We start from the raw sequence: 27,653 nt of genomic DNA, 5'->3' as shown, positions 1-27,653 counted from the left end.
CAGGCCACCCCAATGATGCCCTTGAAGTGATGTCCTGGTGCCTGGAAGCTGTACGGATCTGGATGGGGAGGAACAAGCTCAGACTTAACCCTTCCAAGACCGAGTGGCTGTTGTTTCCGGCGTCCCATCATATTCAGTTGACTCCATCACTGACTATTGGGGGTGAGATCTTGACCCCCTCAGAGAGGGCTCGCAACTTGGGTGTCCTCTTGGACTCACAACTGTCCCTGGAAGACCATCTGATGGCTGTGGCCAGGGGGGCTAAAGCGCTCCATGGCATGGGCCCTGGGTATCTACGAGACCATCTTCTGCCACCGATAGCCTCCCATCGACCGGTACGCTCCCACAGAGAGGGGCTCCTCCGGGTGCTGTCAGCTAGACAATGCCGGCTGACGACTCCCAGGGGGAGAGCATTCTCTGTGGGGGCCCCTACTCTCTGGAATGAGCTGCCCCCGGAGATTCGTAGGATTACCGACCTGCGTACCTTTCGCCGTGCCCTAAAAACATTACTATTCCAACAAGCAGGGCTGGCCTAAATAATAATAATATTTTTACTATTTTAATGGCTTGTTTTATTAGAATTTTCGGCCAATTGATTTAATTGTTTTAACTTGTTTTTAATTTTTCTATTGTCATGGTTTTATTTCTGACTGTACACCGCCCTGAGTCCTTCAGGAGAAGGGCGGTATAGAAATTTAATAAAATAAATAAAATAAATAAATAAATATGGCAATTTGACTGAGGCAAGATGGCACTTGTCTTAGACCCGTTATGTGTGTACAGCAGGGCTAAAATTTCCATTTGCTGAAGTATGTCCTATTTCTCATTAATTTTTCCTATCTTCATATTGTACTGTCATGATGTGTACATTTTTGTAGCCTCATTTTGCCATACTCCCACTGCCTATCTGTAATTAAAACAATTATACTTTAGTTTGTGTGGTTTATATTATAATGGGAGAAGCACTACTCCCACACAAATATTATGGGTCTTTATAGGAGGTGCAACCGAAATTTCAAATTCATATTGATGGAAGCCACCTGTTTTTCAAAATAATTTTCTTAGTTATAATCGCACACATTTGTCCCGAATCCCAAATTAGTGCCAGTTATAAAGACACCCCCCCAAGAATCCCAGTCCATCTTATTTTGAGATGGGTACTTAGCTGCTGCTCTTAGCACTGGGAAGTGTGATTTCCCCCCCCCCCTTTTAATAATAGAAATAATAAAATTCCATTGTGAATTGAGTTATATTCCCTACTTTTAGCCTCATAATTAGAACACTGTAGCCTTGTTGGGGAGAAGTAACATATCTACTTTCATTTGAAATGTACTGGCAGTTCTTTGTAAGATCAAGAGACTATTTTACTGTTGATGGTGAGTATACAATAGCTCCTACTTCTTTTAGTCCCTATATGTCTTGCTAGAGTAGTTTTTCACCTCGAATGTTAACCTTAATATTTTTGTTATTTATTTTTATTAACCTACAGGTGCCTACAAAGAAGCTGAAGAAATATGAGAGAGAATATCAAATGATGAGGGAGAATCAGCTGCAGCAGGAAGACCCTTTGGATCGATACAAGGTAATGGGTTGCCATGTGCTCAGATATTTTCCATTAGAACAGAAAAAGATTGCCTTTACAAGCTGAAAGGAGAGATCTGGCAGTGAGTTCACAATGCCTTTGGTGGCACATTTCAAGAGACTTATTTAAAATTCTTTATTGTTAAATGTTTTACTTGAAGCCATTTATTTTTATTTATTTTATTTAGGAACAACATATAATGTTTTTATTTTCTCAGTTTATATGTTTGTAGGTTATACTTCTGGGAAACTGCATGGCATGCTGAAAAAGAATGAGGGATTCTCTTCTACTGACATGCAAAGGAGGCAAAGAATTATATGTTAGAGAAAGTTATGTGTGGTTCGCTACCTTAGATGCATTTTGGAAGGCAAATGCTTCCATAATTGACTGGCTGCACTAAATGAATGACTTTTTCCTCTATGGTGCAAATACTCTTGATGATTTAGTAATATTTATAACATTCTCGATCTCATAGACTGAGAGGCAGAGGTGGTGAAATAATTCATTTTATTGAACCACATTTCAATGTTATGTTGGTTACAAGCAAGAACAAAACAGAATTCCTTAGTAAAGTGGAACTCTAGTTTTATTCATTTTGTTACATTTTTGGTCTGAACTCCCATAACTAGTTGCATGGAACAAAATGGCAACCTGAAATTGAAGTTTGAATAGTATTTCTATCACTAATCTGTTCTTCCACTCAGTTGGCATATGTTATATACATAGGATACTTCTAGCCTACCTTACAGGGATGTTGTAAGGATTATTGCAGTAATGTATTTGAACCACTGAGTTGTTGAAATGGGTTTTATTAAGTATTAGGACTGAACAATTGCACTGTGTAAAACTAATAGGTCAAATTACTCTCATGTTTCTTGACCTTTGGAAATATTGTTATTCGTGATATGTATATGGGGCTTAGACTGGTAGACTTTTTTAAAAAAATACCCAAATTTATGCCAATTCTTTTTAGACAAGTTAAACCAAATTTTGAGTAATCTGGAAAATTGGATCTTTAATATATTACATTGATCTAAAGCAGAATTTGAATTCTGGCTTAAAATAATGTGGACATGATGTTCATATTACATGTCAGATTATATAATTTTAAGGTTTATATCTGCATGCACATATAATTTAGAGATTTTTGTCCCTCAAAGTGAACACTGATGTATTGAGGCTTTGTGACTGTTGAATTCTATGAGAGTGAGGTTCTTTATAGAATGAAAAGGAAAAGGAGGGATGAATTAGAATTGAAGATGTTAAAATTGTGACTTCAAACATTCAGGGTTAAATATGTATGGTTATATACAAAAGAATGATTCATTGTTATAGCCAAGGCATTCAAATATGGCAATGTTGCAGGCAATTCTTAAGCCAAATGATTTTCTGTTAAAATGTTTGATTTTGGACTATTACTGATAGCAAGAGGCTCTTCTAAATCTTGAGGGTTTAATTATTATTTTTTATAGCTCTACATTCTTTGAAATGATGTATGTTCTTAATGATAAAAAGAGTAGACATAACTTTGTTAAAGGATTTTTGAGGGGCTGGCTATTAACTACTTTACTTTCACTTTATGTACCAAATAAATTGGAATTCACTTTTTTATAACGATCTGTGGTAAAATGTAAATATTGACAAAAGACAAAATGGAGAGATAGAATTCCAGACCGATACTGGTGTAGATTATAACAAAAGGCATGATTTGATAATAATGTTGAAGAAACTGTTATTTCAGTTTAAATTAATAGATGTATGAGGTAAAGAAACTGCTAATGATTATAGTTTCACATTTTATTTATAAGTCCACAGAGTGGAGCCTGGATAGATTATATACTTGATTCACTAAGTACAGGATATTTTGTGACAATAACCATACAGGTAATTTGCTATTTAAATATGTGTTATAGTGGGATGGTACTTCCCCAAACATTCTTCAATTTAATGGAAGTTTAATGTTGCCTTACAACTAGATTAGTTCATATTCCAATCAACAGGACCTAGGGAGCAACCTCTGTTCACCACTAGTTGGAACAGGCTTTGAAGGAATGGAAAAAAACAACAACAATATGGTGACTCCAATTCCCAACCCCCAGAATTGGTGCAGAAGGATCTGTGGTTAGCAGTATGAAAAACCACTGAGAGATGAAGAAGCTCAAGGACAGATGCACCATCTCTATCTTGCCTACAGCACAAATAATTGATATGTATGATCAGGGCTCTCCCTATACCACATACCAGTCTGTATCTGATTAGAATGAGTCCATAATCCACTGCCTCCAGAATCCCCTGTTATATAAGATAGCTGAGTTCAAGGACTACCAAGGCAGAAGGCATCAACCCCTCTTTCCACAAGTGCACATCTGTATGATTTTAGAATTAGAATTAGAATTCTTTATTGGCCAAGTGCGATTAGACACACAAGGAATTTGTCTCCGGTACATAAGCTCTTGGTGTATATTTATTTTTATTTATTTATTTTATTTATAATTTAATTTATATACCGCCCTTCTCCTGAAGGACTCGGGGCGGTGTACAGCCAATTAAAAACACAATGTACGTACAACAATAGTGACAGATCATTATCATAGTGAAAATTTATCTTCCAAATAGTTAAAATATTCCTCACAGTGGCCTGGGAAATGGTCCTGTGAGGCAATCTTGATTTCTATATGGTAATCCTTGATATGGGATTTTATTCATGTTTGATTGCATTCACTCCAAATCATCTTCCAATGCATATCTACCACATCTTTTGGCCCTTTATCTCCCAGAGTTCTTTAATAAATCAAAATATACCCAGAACCAGGTACAGGCAATGACCACATAGGAGTTATGTGATCGAAGGCCCAGAAATCTACCTATTTCAAAGGCCACCAAAGCCTCAACTGAACCATCTGCCAGATCCCCAAGGAAGATCCCAAACTCCCATGGCGAGACCTCTGATGGCAGTGGGCTGATGGAATAGAATCTGTCTCTCATAAGGAGGAAGCACAGTAACTGGAGAATTATCTGTCCATGGCGATGGACTGATATTAAAATTCTGTACTACAGATCACATCACAATTGCCTCAAAACAAAAGTCAGATCAGCGTGCAGCTATAGTATGTGTTGGGCTGTTGAGGATTTAGCAGAGATTCATGGTTGCCATGGTGTCCACAAACTCCTGAGCTATCCTGGACTCAGTACCACCACTCAGCAGATTGAAATCCCCCAGCACCCTTAGCTTTGGGGACTTTATTGCCAGTTTGGCAGCAGAATCTATCAACTTGGGCAGGGATGATGCCTAAGAGCAGGGAGGGCAGACCCCTGGACATAGCTCTGTTGCCTCTATTTCAATGAGAGGATAAATTGTTGATTTTTAAGATAGCACTTGGCTGGACCTCAGGCATGAAGGGATAGGCTGAATTCATCCAAAGGAATGCAACCCAGTATCAGAACATGTTACTTGCATACTTATATCCAGAAGTCTGATAAGGACTTTTATCCATATTCAATCAAAAGCAATGTAAAGATGGCCCTCTATCCTGTCAGATTGGATAAGTCAGGCATTATATTTATCCGAGTTGATTTCTTCCCAGGAATCAGAAGAAAAATTATATGCTGTTAGATTGGTTTCTATTCTAGATTTCTTGATAGTATCAAATAGGCTTTTAAATTTTGGAATTTCAAATGAATTTGGCTTGGTAATCTAAAGAGACACCGTTGTTTGGTGTCTTTTACTGCAGGAAATATCTATCTATCTCTCCATCTTTTAAAAGCTTTGCCAATTCAGAATGAATATATTATTACTTGTGATCTGTATCAACTGGTACTTAACTCACATCACCTCATGCTCCCCAAAAAGTCCTGGTCTGCAAATCAACATAATTGTATTCTTACCATTTCTGTCAACATTCATTGTATCTGTAGTACCAACTGCTGGTTTTCTTGTGCTTCAGTAAAGCAAATACCTCTTCTAATATGATGGCTACACAGTGAAAGGCATCCCAGCTTCCTCTCTAGAAATCTTTTATAGCTTGAGAGTGTATAGATTTTACTCAGGGACCAGTCAGAGAGCTCCATCAGTGGCAGCTCTAAACAATGAGTTTTCTTTGCACAGCTTCAGTCTTGTCAACACTGAAATGGAATTAAAATTGAGTGGCTCTACTCATTGGCTCTTTTCAGAATCAGTCTTATCCATTGACATCCATTAAGTAAAAGACTCCAGATTGTCCCAATTATTAGTAGAAGTAGAAAGAAAGAATTCTGTTCAAAACTATTTCCTTGATATTGTTAGGATTCAGTATAATCAAGTGAAACCTGTTGTCTGCTACCCAAAAGAAATTTTGGATAACCAAGCAGGAGGAATTTGGAAATGGAGGAAAAACATCTCCTCATTGTTTCTTAAGGATTAAAGGATGATCAAAAGAGATGTTTCTCAGTGTTGAAGACTGCTTCATTCAAAGAATGTTGGATACATTTGGAAACATTTATAATACTGTGAGTCCTTTTGTTAACTTTGCAAAAATATTGAAAGACTCAGTGTGCTGCATGTATGCATGCTTATTCACTGATAAGGGTAAAAAAATTCCCACTGTTTCCTAACTGATAATATATTTACAATAAACACATACAGCCTTTTTACAGCTGAGCATTACCCTTCTCTCTTTATGCATCACTGAATGAAAGAGTTTCTAGTTCCACACTGCCTTATTGAATTCTTGCACTGTGCCAAAGAATATTGGAACAAAATACTCAGGAAATCAAACTTGTTTTCTTTAATTTTCTACATCATGAGACATTAAGAGAAAATAAGAATATTTAAATATATGTTATTGAGTCTAAGTAATAATGTGGAAGTTTGGAGGGTCTGTCACAGTTGGTGGGGAAAAGCTCTTGTCAGAAATTGTGGACAACTGATCATTTTAGATTTACTGAACTGGATGCATCATTTGTTCAGTGCCATGTTCCTGTGTCAGTTGTGTCTTCCTCTGAAATGTCTCTAATCCATTACCATTGAAAAAAATAATCCCCTGGATTATTAGTGTTCAACTTTTATAATAATGCCTGAATTGTGGGTATCCCATTCATAAGAGAGCCAGTGTTTGGTGTGGATGGATGTATAGATATTTCATTGAGTTTAAATGTAATGTTTCTTTGCTGTTCACTTTACTTAGCTCTGATTTTCGTTCTGTGTCATAATGATAGCTGCCATAGGAGTAACTGTTAATTTGTTAGTATAGTAATCTAATGAATGTGGCATACATTTTTTGGACTGTGGTCCTCTTTATCAGACACACTGAAAATAATTGTTGTACTTAAGTGCCCATTATGACCCTGTTTTGACAGCCTGTATGGAGTGAATACTGGATATGTCAATGCAGTTATTGTGTTTTGAATTTAACTCAAATGAGATTTCATATTTATTCACTAATGTATATACATACGTGCATATTTTTTTAAAGTTCAGCTTTCAGTAATGAATGTGTTCTCCTACCACCTTTTTATTGTTTAGTTTGAAGAGTGCAAATATATGATACAGGAGAGGTTGCCTTGAAATACCTTTGTTTATGTTAATCTATATTTTGCTAACTTGGCTAGTTAGATGTTATTTAAATAACTTACTAAATAATATGATTTTGAGTACAAAGCATATGTCCTGAATAACTAAATCACATTTCAAAGATTTTCCCCCAAAAAAACATTTTCCAAACCTGGTTGTTTCTTCATATTAATAGAAACGTCATTGTTCAGCAGGACTGCAGTTTGTTAAGCAATTATTTCAACAGTGAGTAGTAAAGATATTTTGCAACACTGCTAGATTTCTAAACCTTTTGTTTAGACAGACAGCAAGATCTTTGAACTGCCTTCAAAGTCTGAGTCTTAAGAGTTTTAAAACTTAAGATCTCATGGACTTTGAATATTACATATAACCCAGTGGTGGGTTGCCCCGGTTCGGACCAGTTTGCAAGAACCATAGTAAAACTGGCAGGAGGCTCCGCCCACTGTCCCGGACATCATCAGGAAGTTTCTGTGCATGCGCAGAAGCGTACGTGCGGTCCCATTGCGAACCGGTAGTAAAGGTAAGTAGAACCCACCCCTGATATAACTAAAATATGAAAATCTATGCATAAAGGCAGAAAATACAGGAGGCACACTGATTTGATCCATTAAGAAAAATCAGAGAGAGGCAGTTTGGTGTAGTGGTACAGGCCTAGAAACCTGGAGACCATGAGCTCTAGTCCCACCCTCAGCATGAAAGCCAGCTGGATGACTTTGGTCAGTCGCTCTCTCAGCTCAATCCACTTTACAGGGTTGTTGTGTGGAAAGCAGAAGACAGGAGGATTAGGCATGTTCATGTCCCAGCCATAAATTGCTGTTGGTACATCATATTAATAAGAGAAAGGGTTATATATAGTCTTTTCATGGTAAATTTCTTTGATGAAGCTCAGTTACAGTAATAAGTCTCCCAATTGAAACATTCATTTGGTTAATGGGTTTGGAATTAGGAATGCAGAATTTTCTTCTATCTGGCAAGATTTTTAGTCCATGTATTTCAGCAGAGAAATAGAAAAAATAATGGCTGATATATATTCTTACATATTAATATAACTAATATGTAAGAATATATATCAGCCATTATTATAACTGTGACTTATATGAATAATTCAGTCTGTATTTTTAAATTACCTATAGCAGCAGAAAACCCAGTGGAAAATATGAAGTATTTTAGCCCATAAAGGCTAAAGTAGTTTGCAATAATTTATTATGTGTTTATTTTTTTTTTTCATTTGGATATGAAACTTTAAAACTCCAAACTAACAATATCAAAAGCTCTCTTCTACATTTCAAATCAGATTTTTTAAAACTGAAAAAGACATGTTGTATGTATATAGGTGAAAGATGACACACCCAGTTTACAAGCAATAGTGAAATCTACTCGCTTTAAATGGACCAATTGCTGTAGTTGTTTATTCTTCATTTTGGGTAGTGCTGACAGCTTTGTGAGTTAGGACTTGCCTTTCAAGTCTGAGCTTCCTCCTTTCAATCAAACATTTGCTTTAATAGGCCATAGTAGGAAATAAGCTATCTTTCAAAAACGAAGCCCTGGACCTCCATGCAGAATTCTCAACGTGGGGTTTTGTTCCCTTCCTAATTATTGTTGATTTGCCTTTAAATTTCATTGGATTGCTTCTCTTTTTGTTTCTCAACTTTTTATCCATGATTGAAAACGGTAGTTGCTTTGTGACAGTGCTGGAGGTAAGTTTTATTTGACTGTATGGTGTGGATTTGGGGGGGGGGGGTGTCTTTGGAAATGCAGTATCCTCCTTGTTAACTGATAGTTGATAATTCTACCCCTCACCTTTTCAGTTGATAATGCAGAGCCCTGAGACTGTATTTGGATGTTACAATCTTTATTTTTAGACTACAGATAATATAGTAGTGGAAAAAGTGCTTCTGTTTACATATTTATCTTAAGTTTGGCTGGCATATGCAGTGCACAAACTTTATCTTCTGTGTAGTAGTGTTAATAATTAGGTTCTTTTTAAACTATACTTTCCCTGGAGGCAACAAAATCAGTCTGCTTATTCCTTGAGATGCTTTAACTGACTTTCCCTCTGAGAATGTTGCTGCTTTTCAGGACTAAAGTGATTTTTAATTACTGTTTTTTTTTAAAAAAATTAAATTTATTATTGCAAGACTTCTTTCTTGTTGAGAAGATGGATTAAGTCTGGTATAACAAAACCTTTCTTTTTCATCTCCAGAAGAAAAGACTTTAATAAGCTACGAAAAAATTGGACACACAGGCTTTTAAAAAATCATTCGCTAAATATATCAGACATATTTCCTTTGAAATTTGGCACACTCTTATTACAAGAAGGAGGACACTGCAGTTCCTACCACACAGCTTGCTTGCCCACTTGTCTGTAAATGCAGAGCCAGAAATCTCATGCTTACATTGTGCTATCTGCTTTGCATACACTGAAGCTTTTTGGCAAGCACTTAATAGAGAATATAAACTCAACTCTTGTTCCGGCTGGATGCCTTCAGAGCTTGCATGCTTTAGTGAATTATTCACATTTCTGTCAGATAGTCTCCAGAAATAGAGAAGTAATAAAAGATTTGCAAATTTATAAAAACACAAGGCAAGAGAATTGCCAGCTTCTCCATTATTTTGGTTTTTTTTTTAAGGAACTGAAAACTTCATATCTTGTGATTGAAATACAGAATTTGTGCATACAGGTAGTTCTCGGCTTACAACCATTTATTTAGTGACTTTTTGAAGTTACAATGGCACTGAAAAGAGTTACTTGTGACTGTTTTTCACTAAACCTAATGACTATTTCAGCATTCAGTAGTAATGGGATCAAAATTTGGACGCTTGGCAAATGGCATGTATTTATGATGGTTGCAGTGGCCCAGGGTCATTTTGTGACCTTCTGACAAGCAAAGTCAATGGGGAAGTCTGATTCATTTAACAATCATGTTACTAATATAACAACTACGGCAGTTCCCTTAACAACTGTAGCAAGAAAGATCATGAAATTGGGCAAAATTCAATGACTATCTTGCTTAGCAATGGAAATTTTGGGTTTAATTGTGGTCATAAGTTGAGGACTACCTGTATGTGAAGAGATTTAGTTTCAATATTGTTTTAAAGACTTAACACACTTTTGAACCTTCTCAGAATGGCTTTACCGCCCTTTTCTTGTAATTTGTAACAGAAGTAGTTGTAATGAATCCTAGGATTATCTGTGCCCACCTTAAACTCTGACTGCTCTTGTCTTCGATTTCTGAGTTTTCCGAGAAATATTTTATTCTCTAACATCAAAAAATACTTAACCAAATAATGGGACTTTGCTTTAATATCTAGAATTACTTCATATTAAAGAAGTAAATCTGATGCAGAACTCAATCTTATTTGGAAACCATTTCTAGAAATGGAATATTTTAATTTGACATAATTTTCATATTTATCATATTTTACAAATGTATTCTTTATAGTTTTTATTTTTTCCTCTTATTGATTTTAATTGTATTGACAAAGTATTTTTAAAGTTCAATAGAGTTATGTTCTGACTAGAAACTGTGTATAAAATGTTACAGTATTTTAAGTTTTTAATTGTGTTAGAATACATTAGCCATATGATATTTTAGATTTATCGATTGAGATTTGTTCACCATCTGCCATATTTTGTTTTTTAAAATTGTATGTACCACATACTTTTTTCTTTTCAATGTGTATTTGAAAAATAAATAAAAACAAAATACATTAACGTTACTTTAATTAAATACGGAAAATCCCTTATTACTTAGGTAATACTTTCATAGTTTCATACACTTCTATTATATTTATATTGTAATTGAGCGGTGATATATTGCTAAACATCAGAATATTATTTTTCTAGGTGAAAATCATGTTAAATAAGAATGTATATATAAATCTTTTTTATTTAATCCAATAGCAATTCTGTATTCCACCAAGCATTAGGATGTGCAAAACTTTCTGTGCTTGATGCAGCCTTTTCAAGCATTCCAAATTTGAATTCAGACACACAGATTGCAAAAGTTTTGTTTCGAGCTTTGCACAAAACATACTGTACTCAGAACAATACTTGCCCATTTTGAGCAACATATTTATTTATTTATTTATTTATTTATTTATTTATTTATTTATTTATTTATTGGTTTGATTTATATGCCGCCCTTCTCCGGAGACACAGGGCGGCTTACAATGTGTTAAGCAATAGCCTTCATACTTTTTTTGTATATACCTGCTTAGTAGGGCTTTCAGGCCCCCCTAAGCGGTATTCTTTTTTATACAAAGTCAGCTTATTGCCCCCACAATCCGGGTCCTCACTTTACCTACCTCGAAAGGATGGAAGGCTGAGTCAACCTTGAGCCTGGTGGGATTTGAATTTGCAGTAATTGCAGGCAACTGGTGTTGACAGGCTCAGTGTTGTGCCTTGCTCTGCAATTCAATGTTGGGTTTTATGATTATTGTTTTAAAATATTTGTCCATGTCTAGCCAGTTGTGTATCTGTATTGGTTGGCTTAGGCTGAATGGGGTGTTCTGGGGATGGAATGCTAAGGCAGAGTAGAATTCCTTATAAAGAAGCCTGAGGGCTAAAGAGCCATGAGGGACTCTGCTCTGCCAATGGGGAAGGAGGATGAGATTAACTGCCCTTCCACTGACTGGCCCACCACAAGCAGTACCAATATTGCTACTATTGATTGGCTCACCAAGTGAGTATCTGTCTTCCTGCCTGCCTGCTTGCCTCAATCCCACATCCCATTCTCCCTCTCCCCCTCTCCCTCCCTCCCTCCATCTCACTGTTGAAGCAAGTTTGGGCATTTTATCCTATTAGTGAACTTTAAAGCAATATTGAGTGTTGGATAGAAGAGAGATATCATCCTTCTCTGTTTTTAAATTTATCTTCTCCTTAAGACATATCTCTTTTACTCTACCCCTATTTGTTCAGGTGGGTGTGGAATAATTCTTATAGTTAGATGGCGGCTATATAACCCTCCCCCTTCCATGACATCCTAACTTTAAAAAAATCTATGACTTGGAAATTATAATCAGATAAAAGGCCAGTTGGTAATACTCCTTGCAGCAGAAATAGTGGCATCAATTGTCATAATAGTGGGTACCACTAGTCATAGTGAGTACCTCTACCCTCCCTTAGAAGCCCAGAAGCTGAGTTTGTGGGACAGGGAAATGAGGAGTTACCCTATCCTGTGAATGAAGATCACAAATAGTAATAGAGGTGATGCAGAGGAATCAGTAGATTATCATCAGCAAAGTAGGGGAGGAGCCATCTGGACAGGTAGTATGGCTGCACTTTAACCTTGCAGTTTTAAGACCCATGTTATTCTTCTGAACTGTTGCAATAGGTGAGGACACAATGTTTATTCAACATCATGAATACTTAAGCACCTTCTTGGGCATCTTCTACTGTCATAGAATCATAGAGTTGGAAGGTGCCTAAGAGGTGATTGAATCCTACATCTACACACTGCAAGGATTTACTACACCCTATCTGATAGAAAACTATCCAGCTACTAGTAGCAGCAATAGGAAACTTGCAGTAAGCGAAGCAGTCATTTGTGAGCAAACAACAAGATGGTCCAGAGACATCAGATTGGAAATTATGTATATTGCGAATGTGGCTGGTGAACCTTTCAGCACTTGAATGCATGTCTCTCTGATCCCCAGGAGTAGAGAAATAATTGAAGCTGTCTCTATACTTATGCTATACTGCATGAGTCAGTTTTTGCTTTCAGTTCGTTTTTTTAAAAAATCTTTGAGTAATTCCAGGAAGTGACCCAAAGGTGAAGGAAAGTTGATCAGGAACGGATCTCTCCCCTGGTGGACAAAGCTCCTTGTTGCAGATGAGGCTCAGAAGGAGTAAGGGAGAAAAGGCTGTATCCAAGAGAAGAAAGGCTCAATAGTAGTAGCAGCAGACAGCCTGGGAATTTTCTTGGCATGCCCAAGCATACCAGCCTCATCTTGGGATAACATCTTTGCTGCATTGCCAAAATAACAGAAGTCACTATGTGAGCTTGAAGAAGATAAGAAAAACACCTGTTTTGGACTGCCCTACCTGATAAAAGTTGATCAATAGCAAGTTCCTGCACCCTGAGTGACAGACCCAAGGCAAGTAATGCTGTGATATCCCATTGTTCCCACATGGAATATTGACTGGGAAGTACAAACCCCTTCTTTTCATGAAGCCATTGGAGAGAAATTGAAAGATAACCCCTTACTTCATCCTTCAAATCACAGGCAGCCAGCTCTCCACTGGGGAGTGCTATCCCTTTAATAGCAGCTAATCTGCCTCTCTAAAGCATTTATTTATTTAGCGTATGGTTGGTCACACACAGTATTAAAACACTTCATTTTTACAGGTTAAAAACAATAAAAACAATAAAAAAGCAGTAATAAAACCTAAAAGGAAAACAGAAATAACATTTCAAAGTTTAATGTCGAGTTTGGAGATCCAGTCAGTAGCTGCCGTTGTTATGCAGAGGAAGTCCCTAGAATCTCCTGGATACCTTCTGTTAGGGCATTCCCTCACTATATGCTGGATAGTCTGTCGAGGGCCCCCGCAATCACATTGTGCTGAAGGTGTCTTTCCCCATTTATACAGGGAGTCAGCACACACCCCATGCATTAAAGCATTAATTTCATATTAGGGCGAGCCCTAGCTTCTTTCCCCTGAGGGATATACATTACAAAGAGGATCACCTGAATAATTTGTACTGGGGCCTATCTATGTATTGCCCCACCTAAGTTAAAATGGTATTATGCCAGCTTTCTCTCAAAGTTCTCCCACCCACTCTCACCCCCTCCTTCATACACAGCCCATAAGGATGTTGCTAGGTCCCAGTCAGTCAAGGTGCAGTGACTCTGAAGAGGCCCCATACCATTCAAAGCACATGCACATGGAGGCAATTCTCTGGATCACAGCAGAACAGATTCCAGGCCAGAGAAAAGAAGAGGATCACTTGCAACTATGTCATTGTCTGTCAGTTGGGTAAGTAAATTGTTGTTTTTTAAACATTCTTCGCTGTAGGGAAATTAGAGTTCATGAATGCCATCAACAGAATGCCAATGCCCCCGCATAAAGAAGCAGTTCAGTGGAGATAAAATAAGGCAGGTAAATACAGTTTTGTATTATGTGCATGAACCATGGTGTTTCACACATAAGTGTTGCTAATGTTGTAACAGTTGTTATCAATTATACATAGAAGAACTACTAACATTGTACCATATTGGAATGGGTTTGTAACTTTTTTTTGAATATGTCTTATATTCTATGCATGGTGTTCTGACCTAGGCTTCCTGAGTCAGTAAAACACACGAGTAGTCCCAAAAACCTGTTTATTTTAACAGCTGTGAATTCTGTTCATTCACAGATGAGTCCCAAATAGTTGTAAAGAGTCCTTTGGGATAAGGCTGATAATCACCCACCTTTATCTCCCTTGGCATGCTACCAAAGACCTAATTGGCAAAGTCACATGGAGTCCGGAATCAAACAGAGCTTCAGACTTTAAACTGCACAGAATTAACAATGTTGCTTCCTGCAAAGGCCCAGATGCCTTTGCTCCTCTTTTAAATCTTATGGGAGGGGGCCAATCATCTCCAAGCCCTACTCCCAAGTTGTCCCTTTTGTTTTAACTGTTCTTGCCATCTGGCAGCTCTGCGCATGCGCACACTGGAAACAGACTCCCCCTGTTCCTCTTCCTTGCTGAAGTCTGACTTTGGAGGCTCCGGAGGCAGCACGTACCTCCCAGATGGCCCTTTCTCTGCCTCTGACGCAGAGCCCTCAACCAAGCCTTCCTCAGACTCCAGGATTGGCCCATGTTCCTCCCTAGACTCCTCACTGTCCAATTCTGCTGCCAGCTCCGCAGGCTGCTGGTGGACAACAAGACATGAGGAAATGCACAGAGTGCACATACACTATACATGCACACCAAAGCTTAGCAAACCAACTTAAAGTCTTTTCACAATGTCTTCACTGTTTATTTGGTTAAGCTTTGACTTTTATTTTGTTGATACGTAGCTTCAGGATGCATTTTAAAATGCATTGTTGGTTGCATTTTTGCTAGTTCAAATATGATGTGTGTATTAATGCATGCACTCTAAAATCTCTTGTATGTATTCATGTTGAACTTTCAAAAGACATTAAAAATGAAGGCTTTTCTGTTGGGTTGTTTTACTGGGCTTTGTTACATATACTCTCTACACTATTGCTTCCTATTTTGAAAAGTAGTATTTTTTTTATTGTAGCATTCTTAATATTATTTACATGCAATTTTTGCTGACAATTTTTTTCAGAACCTGGAAATGGCCATAATAGTGCTGTGTGTGTGTGTGTGTGTGTGTGTGTGTGTGTGTGTGTGTTCAATTTTTGTATGTGGATTTTTTGCTATGGAAAAAGGAGGGAGGGGATACCTTTGTGCTTTATAGTGCACTCTTCTCTCCAGGAACCCACCTCATGCTATAGTCAGGCATTAATTGCAGCAGCCTTCTGGACTGGAATAGTCCCAATACGACCATGTGTGGCCATTGGCAAAAAGCTAGGCCAAAATACTTTCATGTTCTTTCTATTCAATGGAACGGAAAACTTAGGGGAAAGATTTCACACCACATTGTGCAAGAGGCTTTCAATAAGTATATTACTATGGGCATGAAGGGCATCCTTTTCTTGAATTTATTCTTCTAGATGGAGAAAATGTGGTACATTCAAAGTCTGTTCCATCCTCAGAACACAGAACACTTGACTAGGGCTGTTTTGTTCTGATCTTGAAACAAAATATGTTTCCTATTTTATGCATAACCATGCACATATCTATGTTTTGTCATGATCAGTTCCAAGGTTAAAATTGAATACTCTGAATATATCCCTTTTGTGGAAATTCTTCATCCTTAATAATAACTTTGCTTTTTACTTTGAATAGATAAACATACAACTCTTGTTGTCTATATCTCAAGCAAGCCTGTTTTGTTTTTACATTTGCTCCTGTTTAAGAGATGGCATGTATATAGTCCGATTCCTGCTTCAATGAATCTAAAAAAATCAAGATGGTAGAAGTAATGAAAGTAACATTTTGAAGAGAAGATTGAATTAAGCTAGCAGCTTCAAAATCCTATGTCATAAGTCCTGCTGAAGAGACACAAAAACACATTATTTTAGCATGCTTTGGGTATTAATAATTCAACTTCATTATCAAATCAAATCAAATCTTTATTACTATTAAAACCAGCATAAAGAAGGTAGGGTACAAAAATAAAAAATAATACAATAAAATAAAATTACATATACAAACTAAGAAATATATTAAAAATGTAAAAAAGGTCTAAAAAGAGCTAAAAAGTGAGTAACAGCAATGAATAAGGCATGGGGGAACATAGTAAACTGTCAACAATATTCCTTATTTGTGGGTATTTCTTAAGGCAAGACATAATATGTCAGGGATAGAATGCTTTTTGTATTCAAGATAAAATAAGTATTTTACATGATCTATGGGAATAATGATGAAAGATGACATTACATATAGAGTACAATATCAAGACGACATTGAGTACCTGAGCTTAATCTGGTTGACTAATCTGGTTGACTAATGAACAACGTATCATTATATCATTAATTGCCTAGCTTTTAATGGATGCAGTAAATTAGCAACACTTCTAAACTTCTTTTCTAAAGTATAAATGGATACACCTTCTCTTTTCTCTCTGTTCTGTTAACTTTCTGCTTGTTGGTTCTTTTTCTGCAGAGGGAGAATCGCAGGCTTCAGGAAGCCAGCATGCGACTTGAGCAAGAGAATGATGATCTTGCTCATGAACTTGTAACAAGCAAAATTGCTCTACGAAATGACTTGGACCAGGTATGAAGTCTTCCTCTATAACTAAATTTCTGTGGAAATCAGAGTCCAATGGTAAAACAAAGAAACAAATAAACCAAAATAGAAAACCTAATAATCCCTTAATGTTTGGCATTGGTTATGTGTGGAAATTGAGATAGATGTATAAACATAATACTTAGTGGGTTCAACAAGACAGTTACTACTGTTGCAATCCTGGAGAACTGTTGGTTCAAATTACGGTAGAATTTCAGTTCTTTTTTTAGTATGAAAGGCAATTAGTTATCTGGTCTTATTGATCAGAAAACTCAAATTGATATTTCCTCATGAGAAGTTAGGACTTTGGAGCACTATTATTTAAAGATGACTGAGAAAATGTATTTTTTAAAATGGGATCATTACTTTTATTTTACTATCAAGAAACAAAACTCTTACAACTTTTTAGATTTTACAAAAAGAATACAGTTTATCTAAAAATACAGAATAGCAACACAGTACGAAAACTTGTTATGTACATTGTTTAGTCATAATGTCTTCATGGGGTCTATGACATTCTAGAGACACTGAATATATTGTAGAAGGCCTTTACTGAAAATAAAAATAAAAATTAGAAAAGTAAGTTTGGCTAATATGAAAGACATCTGGAATAGAGTATTTGGATACTTTATATTTCCCAATTAATGGTTTCTGGCTTTAATAACATTAATTATTTCTTATAACCTAAAAGCTTAAATTACTTTAGCAAAAAATGTTCAGAATTGTATTCAAAGAATGGTTTAAAAAGTTTGGTTCTCATTGTTTCTATGCTGGACATAAAATGCATTTGAAAGTTTTGTATAGGTCATCTTTTAATTTCTTATTGTTAGAAAAAATCACTATGCTGAACAAGGCTTTTGGAAGGCTGTTAAAAGTTAAATATGTTAATGCTGTCTTTAATCATAGTCCAAAAACTCTGGAATCTCTATCAAAGGGGAATTTTGGATTTATCAACATGGGGAAAATATGATTAGGGAAGAATGGTTATGTTCCAGAGTAAAACATTGGCTAAACAGATATTGTCAGATCCCTGCCTCTGAAATAGCTTTGAACAATGGAGAGGAAGACTGTAAAATATGATTTGAAATGGTCTAGATCAGGGGTCACTAATCTTTTGGACCTCAGGGACCACTAAATTCATAATTTTAAATCCTGCGGACTACTAATATGATCTGCCTAATGACCGGCTAAGTGGGCATGTGACTGGGTGGACATGGCCAACTCGATGTCACTCATGTCGAGGGGCGCCTGGCTGCCTGTACTTGCCCCTCCCCTCCCAGCCACTCCTCCCTTCCCCACCCAGGCTCCTTAGGCCCCCAACAGGAAGCAGTTGTTGGAGCTAAGCAGCCACCATAAGAAAGAGTTGGCAAAACAGCTGGCTCAGTTCAAATTGGATCTGGCCAAGAAGGAGGCTCAGCAGAAGCACCTAACTGAGGACTACGAGCATAGGCTTTCCAAGCAGAGGAAAGACCTGTGGAAGTGCAAGGCCAGATACTGGCGCCTGCAGGCTCAGCAGGCTGAGATGGTCATCCAGTTCCAGGTCATGATGCAGTCCCACTGGAATGAGGCCCTCCGTCTTTTCGCCACCAACAGCGCTTTCCTCCAGTCGTCATCCAAAGCCCTGTATCATGAGGCTGAAGCAGACCCCGAGTGAAAATTTCTGCCCTCTCTGACACACACAAAAAGACCCCGAAGGGGGAGACTCTCTGCAGCAATACAAACGTTCATTACACGTATCCGCCCCAGGGGCCATAGTTTGAGGACCCCTGATTTAGTGCAATATAAAAAATGCAAATAATTTTTCTGCGGACCACCAAAATTTTCTCGTGGACCACCAGTTGGTGACTGCTGGTTTAGATGTAACTTGTTATTTAAAAGTGGAATTGTAATGATTACATTAAAGAGCATCATATAATGTAGTCCTTAGTAGTTTGATTTCTTATTTTAAATGGTTCTTGTTTAAACTAGAATTAAATATAATATTGCTGAAGGTTGTATTTTCTTTTCTCTTTATTTTCTGGGGCCCTTTTTTCTTTCTTATCTAGGGGATTTAATATAGGATTTTTTTTCCCCCTCCACTACATGGATTTTTTAATATAATGGTTTCTTTGTTAAAGTGTATAATCATTTACTATTCAGTAATACTACTAGCCAATATTATTACACATAATATTAAAATTGAAAAGTTTTACAGAATTGATAACTTTAAAGCTTAATAAAATGAACTGTAAAAAGCAGAGTTAAGTGTTATATTTGGATGTTACAAGCATAAATAATTTGCTCCATATGTTAACTATTGGCAGAATAATAAAAATAATTGGATTGGAAATGTTGGCTTTGGATCTTTCAATATAGATATATGTATCACAGAGAATCGTTTACAACCCCCGAGTTCCAGAATTTGGGGGGGAGATAGACCCCAGTTGTACCTATGTCCATATATTATTTATGGACCCATGCCTGAACTGCCCATGCTTATTCAGGGAATCTCATTGCTCAGTCCATGTCATTCTGAAATTCCCAGGCTGAAGATAAAGCAGATGTTTTGAATAAGGAACTGCTCCTGACCAAACAAAAACTAGTGGAAACTGAAGAGGAGAAGCGAAAACAGGAAGAAGAAACAGCGCAGGTAAAATGGGTTCCACTGATTCATGAGGTCATACCAAAGAGAAGGGGACAGAGAAAGTACCACTCTCTTAATGTAAAGAAATGTTGATTCTCTTAAACATTTAGTGTATCTTGTTTCAGGTACATAGAACAACCTTTCCTGGAGGTATTTGATCTTTGAATATCACTAATAGAAATAGTTCCTAAACTTGTTAGACAGATTTGAAAGTCATATTAGGAAACAAATTAGCATAACTAGCAAGAGCATTAAGATGCTTAAGCTAATGTGTTGTCAGGTGCACGAAGTCCGGAGCCAGGATAGAGTTCAAAAGTATTAAAAGTTTATTTCATACTATCTATATCCAAGAATCTGAACTAGTAACTTTTAAGGTGGATAGGTGTTAGATAAGAGCCAACAGACTTCAAGGGGTGCTGGACTTAGGTCTCTTATGGGGGTGTAAATTCCAAACTGATGTTGCATTTGACTTTACCCTTGGGCTCAGCTTGGTCATCTCCTACTTGTTCCTTTTGTTACCTGTCCTTGAATTCTTGCATCTCTTAAATGAGAAATCAGAATCAACACTATTTATATATGTCAGCATAAGAAATCATGTTTCAAAGGATTTTTTAAAATTAACTACAGCTAATTAATAGCCAGTTCATCACTCTAGATAGTCAACACACTGGAATTAATTTAACTGCAGGATTAAAAATTTGTGAGATCCTCAAGTCAATAACTTCGTGAAAGTGGGCAACAGAATTTCATTTTTAATGTGTGCCAGTATGCTCACAGTAAAAAATGACAATAAAGGTTATCTCTTATATTCTTGTTCAGGAATTTCACAATAAGGCATACTTTTATATCATGAAAATCCAGTTGACTTTTAATTAAAAGATAGCAATATTTTGTTATTCTAGGAATTAAACAGATAATTTAATCTCCTAAAATAAGTTATAGATCAGCATTTTCAGTTTTATTTATTTATGTCCACATTTCTATTCTGCTGCAAAGACACTCAGCAACATACCAAAGATATGAAATGGTAGTATAGAACAGTAGCTTTTTTAGACAAAAAATATGTTTTAAAATTGTCATTTTCTAGTTCCCTAGATTGTTTAGTTGTTTGACGAAGATTAGTGTTAATTGATTTTTTTTCTTTACGCAGCTAAAGGAGATCTTCAGAAAGCAGTTGGAGAAGGCAGAATCTGAAATAAAGAAGACAAGTGCAATCATTGCGGAATACAAACAAGTAATTATGTTGATTTTGGGGGGGACAGGTGTTACGTTTTCAGTTCCCTTTTAAGTTTATATAACTTGGAGAGGAAAGATTCTGTTAAGTACATTAATTTCTAGGTAAAAGTTTGAAATAGTATGGCCCAGATGTTTTAATAGAGGTACGTGGAATCTTTGGATATTTAAGTACCTGACATGAAATCAACCAATATTAGGAATTTAAAAATAGAATGAAGATTAGCAACTTCTCCATTGACCTCTCAAAGAACATTTTAAAAAGTGTGAACCTGAGATGTATTTTGCTGAGGTTGTAAGCAATTTGAAGGGGTTTTAGCACCTATGATTTGGTCTTCTCCAGCTTTGTTTTGGTTTCAAACTGTAGCACATGTTCTTTATTTCATTTCTGATATGTTTATTTTTACCATGATAATATATTTAGGGTTTTATTTCTGTATAATGCATAATTCCTAATCCAAATTTTGTTAGTGTATGTACTTCTGTATTTTTAACTGAAAATACTAACACATAGTTATTACTTCCCAGGACAAATCTCAACCTGTTGCAAGTTAAAATTTACTTCTTAGCCATCAACTAGCAAAATCTAGTTAACAAACATGCTTTCTCCATGTTCAAAACTTGCTATAGACATATTATAGATTGCTTATCATGACCCTCATACCAATAATTATGTTATCTTAGTTTTAATAAATCTGGAAATACCATTCAAGGTGCTTTTTCAGGAGGCAATTGGACTTTCTTGTTTTTTCTTTTGAAGACTTTCAATTGGGTGTGAATGACCCTTGACAGAGTTGATACATTGTAAGGAACTGATATACTGATTCATTTTAAACATGTTGCTATTGTATTAAAAGATGCTTAGTTTTTGAAATTTCTTTGAAAAGGAGGTCCCATTTAAAATATTCCACCTTTTTTTAGATTTGTTCCCAGTTAAGCAGCAGACTAGAAAGACAACAAGTAGCCAGTAAAGAAGAACTTGAAGTTGTAAAGGTGAGAATTGATTTCTCTCAGCTTATAATGCCTCACTTTAAATTTAAAGACTGTTAGTGATAGGCAGGAGGAACAGGCAATTTCACAGCCTGAAACCATATTGCAAACCTGTATCTATGACCAGTAAAGATTTAGGAGTTCTAAACTGGTGTAAGAAATTTTCTTGTATAATGGACTTACTGCAAGGGAGACATGTTCATGTATCATGTGCAACTTTTGAATCAAAGGAATGTTGATATGTCTAGTCTGGAGCAGCCTTTTCATCAAAATCACCAGATAAAACTAATTTTAAAAAATCTCAAAAAACCAAGGCCAAATTGTTACATAACCATCACTGATACTTAGAACCTTCCAAGTACAGTTGACACTGATTACAAAGAAAGAGAAAAGCACACAAAATCCAAGGATTTGGGAAACAGATGTAGGAGTTGTCAGCAGACATTACTAGTAATCAGAATAAGCAGGAATTTAAAAATGAATGAAATTAACTGGTTCAAACAGTAGACTCACAATAATCTTATGTTATTCCCAGTCATAATGTTTTCCAAAACATTATTGACCATATCAATAATACAAGGTTTATTGAACAATTAATCTTACTTCCTGAATCACAACTAAGGGATGTCCATCAAATTGGCAAACAGTACAATACAAGTTAGATTCTTTGTTAGCAGGTTCTAACAAAACCTAAACTAAGTCATATTACAAACAAAGAAATGGGAACAGATCTCCATCCCATTTCAGTGAGGGCCCTAACTTTTGTCTTTTATTTTGCACATGCAATCCAAGTGGCGCATAGGATAGCAGGCCAATTGGAGCAGCTCTTGTAAAATAACACATGATCCCAAGATTAGTGCTGAAGAGCTAGCAATGGATCAGATGCCAACTCTGCTATGAACATTTTCTCCTATCTCCTGTTCTTGCTCCGTTGTGCTACAGTTTACCTGCTCTCTCACCTAACTGTCCTTTTTCATTTACTGAAGCACAGTATATAGGATGCTTCATTGTTCAGTCATTTTCCCAGTAACACATAGGGCTACTTTTTAGAAAACATGAAGTGACAATACTGCTGCAGTTTTAGTAAATGTGCTGTTCTCCTATCAAGGGGCAACATGAACAAAATCTACTAGATTATTTAGTCTGGCCTGGTTTGCAGATACTTCTCCTTATTCAGTGTTGCTTCTTGACACAGGCAGAACCACAACTCTTTGCTTTCACATTCTGTGTACACTATATATGTGTGTGTATATATATAGTGAATATATACACTGTTATATATTCTTCCTTTTAAAAGTGTGGATTGGGAACATTTCCAAAATAAAAACTCCAGAAGATCTTATTTTAATGGAAAGGGGGAAAAAAAGTGTTTCCTAGGTCACTAACCCTCCATTCCTTATATTATTACATTTATGTTAAATATAAATAAACTTTATATTATATAATTTTACAATAATCCCAGCAAGAAGCCTTATGCAGCATGTTGCAGTATTAAAATATACTAAGGTATGTAGTATGATATGTATGATATATAGTAATATATGTTTCATACCTAGTGATACTCATAGTCTATAATAGATTTACTTGTCATGTAATATTAGACAATATTCTTGGCTGAGAAGAACACAGGCCATCCGATTTCATTTGCTCAGTGATTAGTTACCAGAATATCAGACTGATATAGTGAATATGGCTGGACATTACTGTTTTTATTTTTGCATCATGGTCCTGTAATTGACTATTTCAGGGAAAGCTGATGACTTGCAAACACTGTAGTGAAATTTTCAGTAAAGAAGGAACACTAAAAGTGCCTGCTGCTAAAGAAAGGTCAGGAGAAGACACAGATGATGAGAAAGATGCCCTTAAGAAACAACTGCGAGAGATGGAACTGGACTTGGCACAGACTAAGCTGCAACTTGTGGAAGCCAAATGCAAAATACAGGTAATGTAATTTTAGAAGTGTTTTCTTACATTGTTAAATGTACCGATTTTCATTGCATCCCTCAACATGCAAAGAATGGATTTTGTTTTTTCTCCTGCATGATGGTATTTGAAAGTTAATGGCTGTCCTTATCAAAGCCTTTATTAACAAAAAGGTATTATTTGTAGGCCTCATGTGATAAGGTAGCCAACAGCAATAGCACTTAAGATTTATATACCGCTTCATAGTGCTTTACAGCACTCTCTAAGTGGTTTAGAGCCAGCATATTGCCCCTGACAATCTGGGCTCTCATTTTACCGAGCTCAGAAGGATGGAAGGCTGAGTCAACCTTTAGCTGGTCAGGATTAAACACCTGGCAAGTGAACTGAATTAGCCTGCAATACTGCATTCTAACCACTGCGTCACCATGGCTACTTATAGATGTATTTATGATATGCATATGACTTTGGGGAGACCAGAAATATTCTTTGCTTTCCTAACAAGCACCACCTTTGGTTCAAGAAGATACAAATACTGCTTTTCATATACCGTTACTTTTATCTTTTTAATTATTTGATTAAATGTTTTGTGTTTATAATTTGTAATTTGTTTATACTTCAGAGATTTATTCATGATCACAATATTTCTGAGTAGGGCAGAGATTAGGTTAGATTTGATTGGCAGCAACCAAAATGTGTTGTCATTTCAGATCACTCATAATACATTTTAACCCAATTGTATAATATATTTTTGTTATCTTTATAAGGATAGCTTTAAATACCTGCAGCATGCTGCATAATTATTGTAAGTTATTATAAAGTGGATGTCTAAGTACAAAAGATCATTATTGGAGAGAACAGAAAAAGCTATGGAAAACACCAAGGATTAAGATGAAAAATGTATGTTGATTCCTCCATAACATTCCATGATTAAGATAATAAAAGTATGCCATAATACCTTATTTGGAAGCATCCCAAGATAATTATGTTAATTATTATGCTTTGTTAAGTCTATCCAGTTTAGAAGTTTTGTCTAGAAATAGTTTAATCTTGCAAGGGATGTTCCAGTGCTGGTTTGGTTTGAAATAATGCCTTAGCAAGATTTAGAAAAATTGGGGCCTACTCTTTTATAGAAGAGCATTGGCCCTCTATGAAAGCTCTGTAGGTTTTGTTATGGACCCTCTATGAAAAACACAACAAATTTGAGAAAAGTTGAAGATATTTTATGCAATAGAAAGTATAGTTAGAGAATAGAGAATATATTTTTTTCAGTTTGTAGTTAGAATCTTTTAACAAAGAAATCCTGTATTACAGTAATACTGCATTAGTTTTTGTATCAGCATTAGAGGCAAGGGTGGCTAATTACTTATGCTCACCTAAATTTGGTGGAAAATTTGACGAGTGAAAATTTGATTTCCAAAAACAACAGCTGCTTTTAACAAGTTTGGGCTATCAGTTGGTCCATTAGGAGAACTAGCTTTGCCTGGTTCTGAAACAGCAGAAGAGGCCTCTAATCTTTCACCATACAGTATATCTGTTTGGGATATGTTTTTGCCTTGACCCAGAATATGTCTGTCAGGTTTGTCCCAGCTTGGATACTTATGAAAGAAAGACCCTTGACTCTATTTGTAGTGAAAAGTATACTTTAACTAAAACCAAGTGAGGTCTATGACAATTCGCTGTGGCCAACTCCCCGCAGGATAACTTGCTGCGGGCTAAGAGTTACACTATTATCAAAGACATGGTGGAATAGAATAATTAAAGAAAAGATGCAAAAGGAGGACAGCATGAAATGTGAATGGCAAAAATTTATTTATTTAAAATAATTAAATAGAATTGTTAAATTGTCCCTCAGCGAGGCAATGTATCCCATTCCCAGCCAAGTGGTTACAGCGTAAGAAAAGCTGGATCTGATTTTCCCATGCAAAACCTGCCTTTTCCCTCTTCTCCCAGGCCCTATCTCCTTGACCAGTTTGTAAGTGTCTAATAGTATTCAAATTAGGTGTTTTGGTAACAACTTCAGAATCTGGCACCTCTTTGGTGGACTTTCAGCATTCCATTCTCTCACTCTCGTATCCTTGGAATTGCTGGTCTCTTCTGGATTGGCACCTCTGGTTTCTGCCATCCTGTCAATCCTCCTCCCTACATCCCCATTCTTTGCGTTTATGGCAGGATGCCAGTGAAGCAAAACGAGCTGAAGCGATTACGATGACAGAACTGACAATATTACTTATTTGGTCATTTAGTACTTCAAAGTAAAATGTAAGGATTTCTTTTCCTTTTATTTTATCACCTCAATATTCTTGTGAGATAGGTTGAGGTGAAATTCACTCTGAATTTGGAACTCTCATCATCCCTAGCCAGTGTGGCCAACAGAGAAGGATAATGGGAATCAGGAGGGGCACATGTTAGGCATGCCATTTTTATTTACATTTGTTCTTCATACCAGCTCAGATTATTCTGCTATATTAAATCATTCTTTTATCAGCACTTAATTCATCTCTTTCCTTAGGAACTGGAACACCAGAGAGGAGCACTTATGAGTGAAATTCAGACTGCCAAAAACTCTTGGTTCAGCAAAACTTTGAACTCTATCAAAACAGCAACAGGCACACAGCCTCTACAGCAGCCTCAACTCTCATCGTCACCTAAAGAAGGCAGCACATAGTTCCAGCTGCACCCCATGCAAAAGAGCACAATGGACTAAATCAGCTGAAGCCCCTTGGCAGTTCTTCCAGAGAACTTGTACAAAGGGGAAGGCAGGGGACCCAGCTGGGAAACCAATTCCTTCTGTGTCTTTCATTTGTTTTAATGTGACCCTTTCAGAGGGAAGTTCTATAACGGTTCTGTTTCATGTGGAATACTCTTCCCAGCTGCCTTGATGGAAGCCCCATCTCAATTCTGTCACATTTTACATGTCATTTTGTAGACCTAGATGTTGAAACATGGATAATTTAGAACTACTTGTTCCATACATTGCTAAAATTATTTATATTTTTTAAATCTTTCAAAAGAAGAAAAGAGCAAGGTGTAATTTGTCAGAATGTCACGGTTTGCTGGTGTTGGAAGAAACATCCTTCTGGGTGCTAACTTCCTACACTGGTATCTCAGAACAATTTTACATCTCTCATTCCTTCTGGCAAAAAATGCAGCTGTTATTTTAAGGTTTGACTCTCAGGCTACATTAACAATATAAGTGGGAAAACAAATTCGAAAAAAAGAAAAAAAATAAGTTACTAAATAAGAACATGCAGTAAAACCATGTTTCTTTTAATATGTTGCCTTTAAGATTTCCATAATTTATTTATATATTGCCACTACTCTCCCCACCCCAATACCGTATCTTTTGCCAATCTGCAGATTATGGGCATAATCTAACAAAAGTTTTTATGAGCAGTGACCTTTCAAATGAACAAAATAAAATAGGTAAATTTTAATGGGGGATTGCACCCATGGTGCTCTTGCATTGTTTCCATTAATATTAATAGGGTTTGTACAGGAGACAGAAAGTATTCACGGTAAAACGTGTCCAAAGTGCATAAAGAAAAGCGAATTTATGATTGGTAGAGCAATTTTTGAAATGATTCCTGTGTCTCTCTGGAAATCATACTTGTTTTGTATCTTTCTAAAGTGCAAAAAAGCATTTGTTACATTTTTGAATTGAACATAAAATGTTTATAAAATTGCTTATTTCATGGAGAATTAAATTGCTTAAATTGATGGATTTTTAAAAATTATATATAATGTGCATAATAATATCTTGCAGGTTAACATCACCACCAAATGACTATTAGTTGTGTATTTGGTTTTCATGCTATGAAAAACGTTCCAAGGTTCTATTCATTTTAATCCAAATTAATGCAATAGACTTTTAGTCAGTTCTGTAAAATAAAGTTTAACTATGCTGGT

At 36.3% G+C, this 27,653-nt stretch overlaps 1 protein-coding gene across 5 annotated transcripts in view; it reads left to right on the top strand.

Moving 5' to 3' along the window:
* The window catches only part of RABGAP1L (RAB GTPase activating protein 1 like), a 213,062-nt gene extending 185,409 nt beyond the window's left edge, over window positions 1-27,653 (top strand). For all 5 annotated transcript variants that reach the window (XM_034409764.3, XM_034409762.3, XM_034409765.3 and 2 more), the window contains 7 exons: window positions 1,490-1,582; window positions 16,856-16,966; window positions 19,503-19,607; window positions 20,752-20,835; window positions 21,756-21,827; window positions 23,572-23,766; window positions 26,257-27,653. In XM_034409764.3, coding sequence (XP_034265655.2) covers window positions 1,490-1,582; window positions 16,856-16,966; window positions 19,503-19,607; window positions 20,752-20,835; window positions 21,756-21,827; window positions 23,572-23,766; window positions 26,257-26,412 — 816 coding nt within the window. In that variant the 3' untranslated portion in view covers window positions 26,413-27,653. The remainder of the gene's footprint in view (window positions 1-1,489; window positions 1,583-16,855; window positions 16,967-19,502; window positions 19,608-20,751; window positions 20,836-21,755; window positions 21,828-23,571; window positions 23,767-26,256) is intronic.

This window comes from Pantherophis guttatus, chromosome 3 (genome assembly GCF_059756535.1).
Source record: "Pantherophis guttatus breed Tessera chromosome 3, ASM5975653v1, whole genome shotgun sequence".
In the NCBI taxonomy this organism is placed as follows: domain Eukaryota; kingdom Metazoa; phylum Chordata; class Lepidosauria; order Squamata; family Colubridae; genus Pantherophis; species Pantherophis guttatus.
This window is presented reverse-complemented; position numbering and strand designations above follow the sequence as displayed.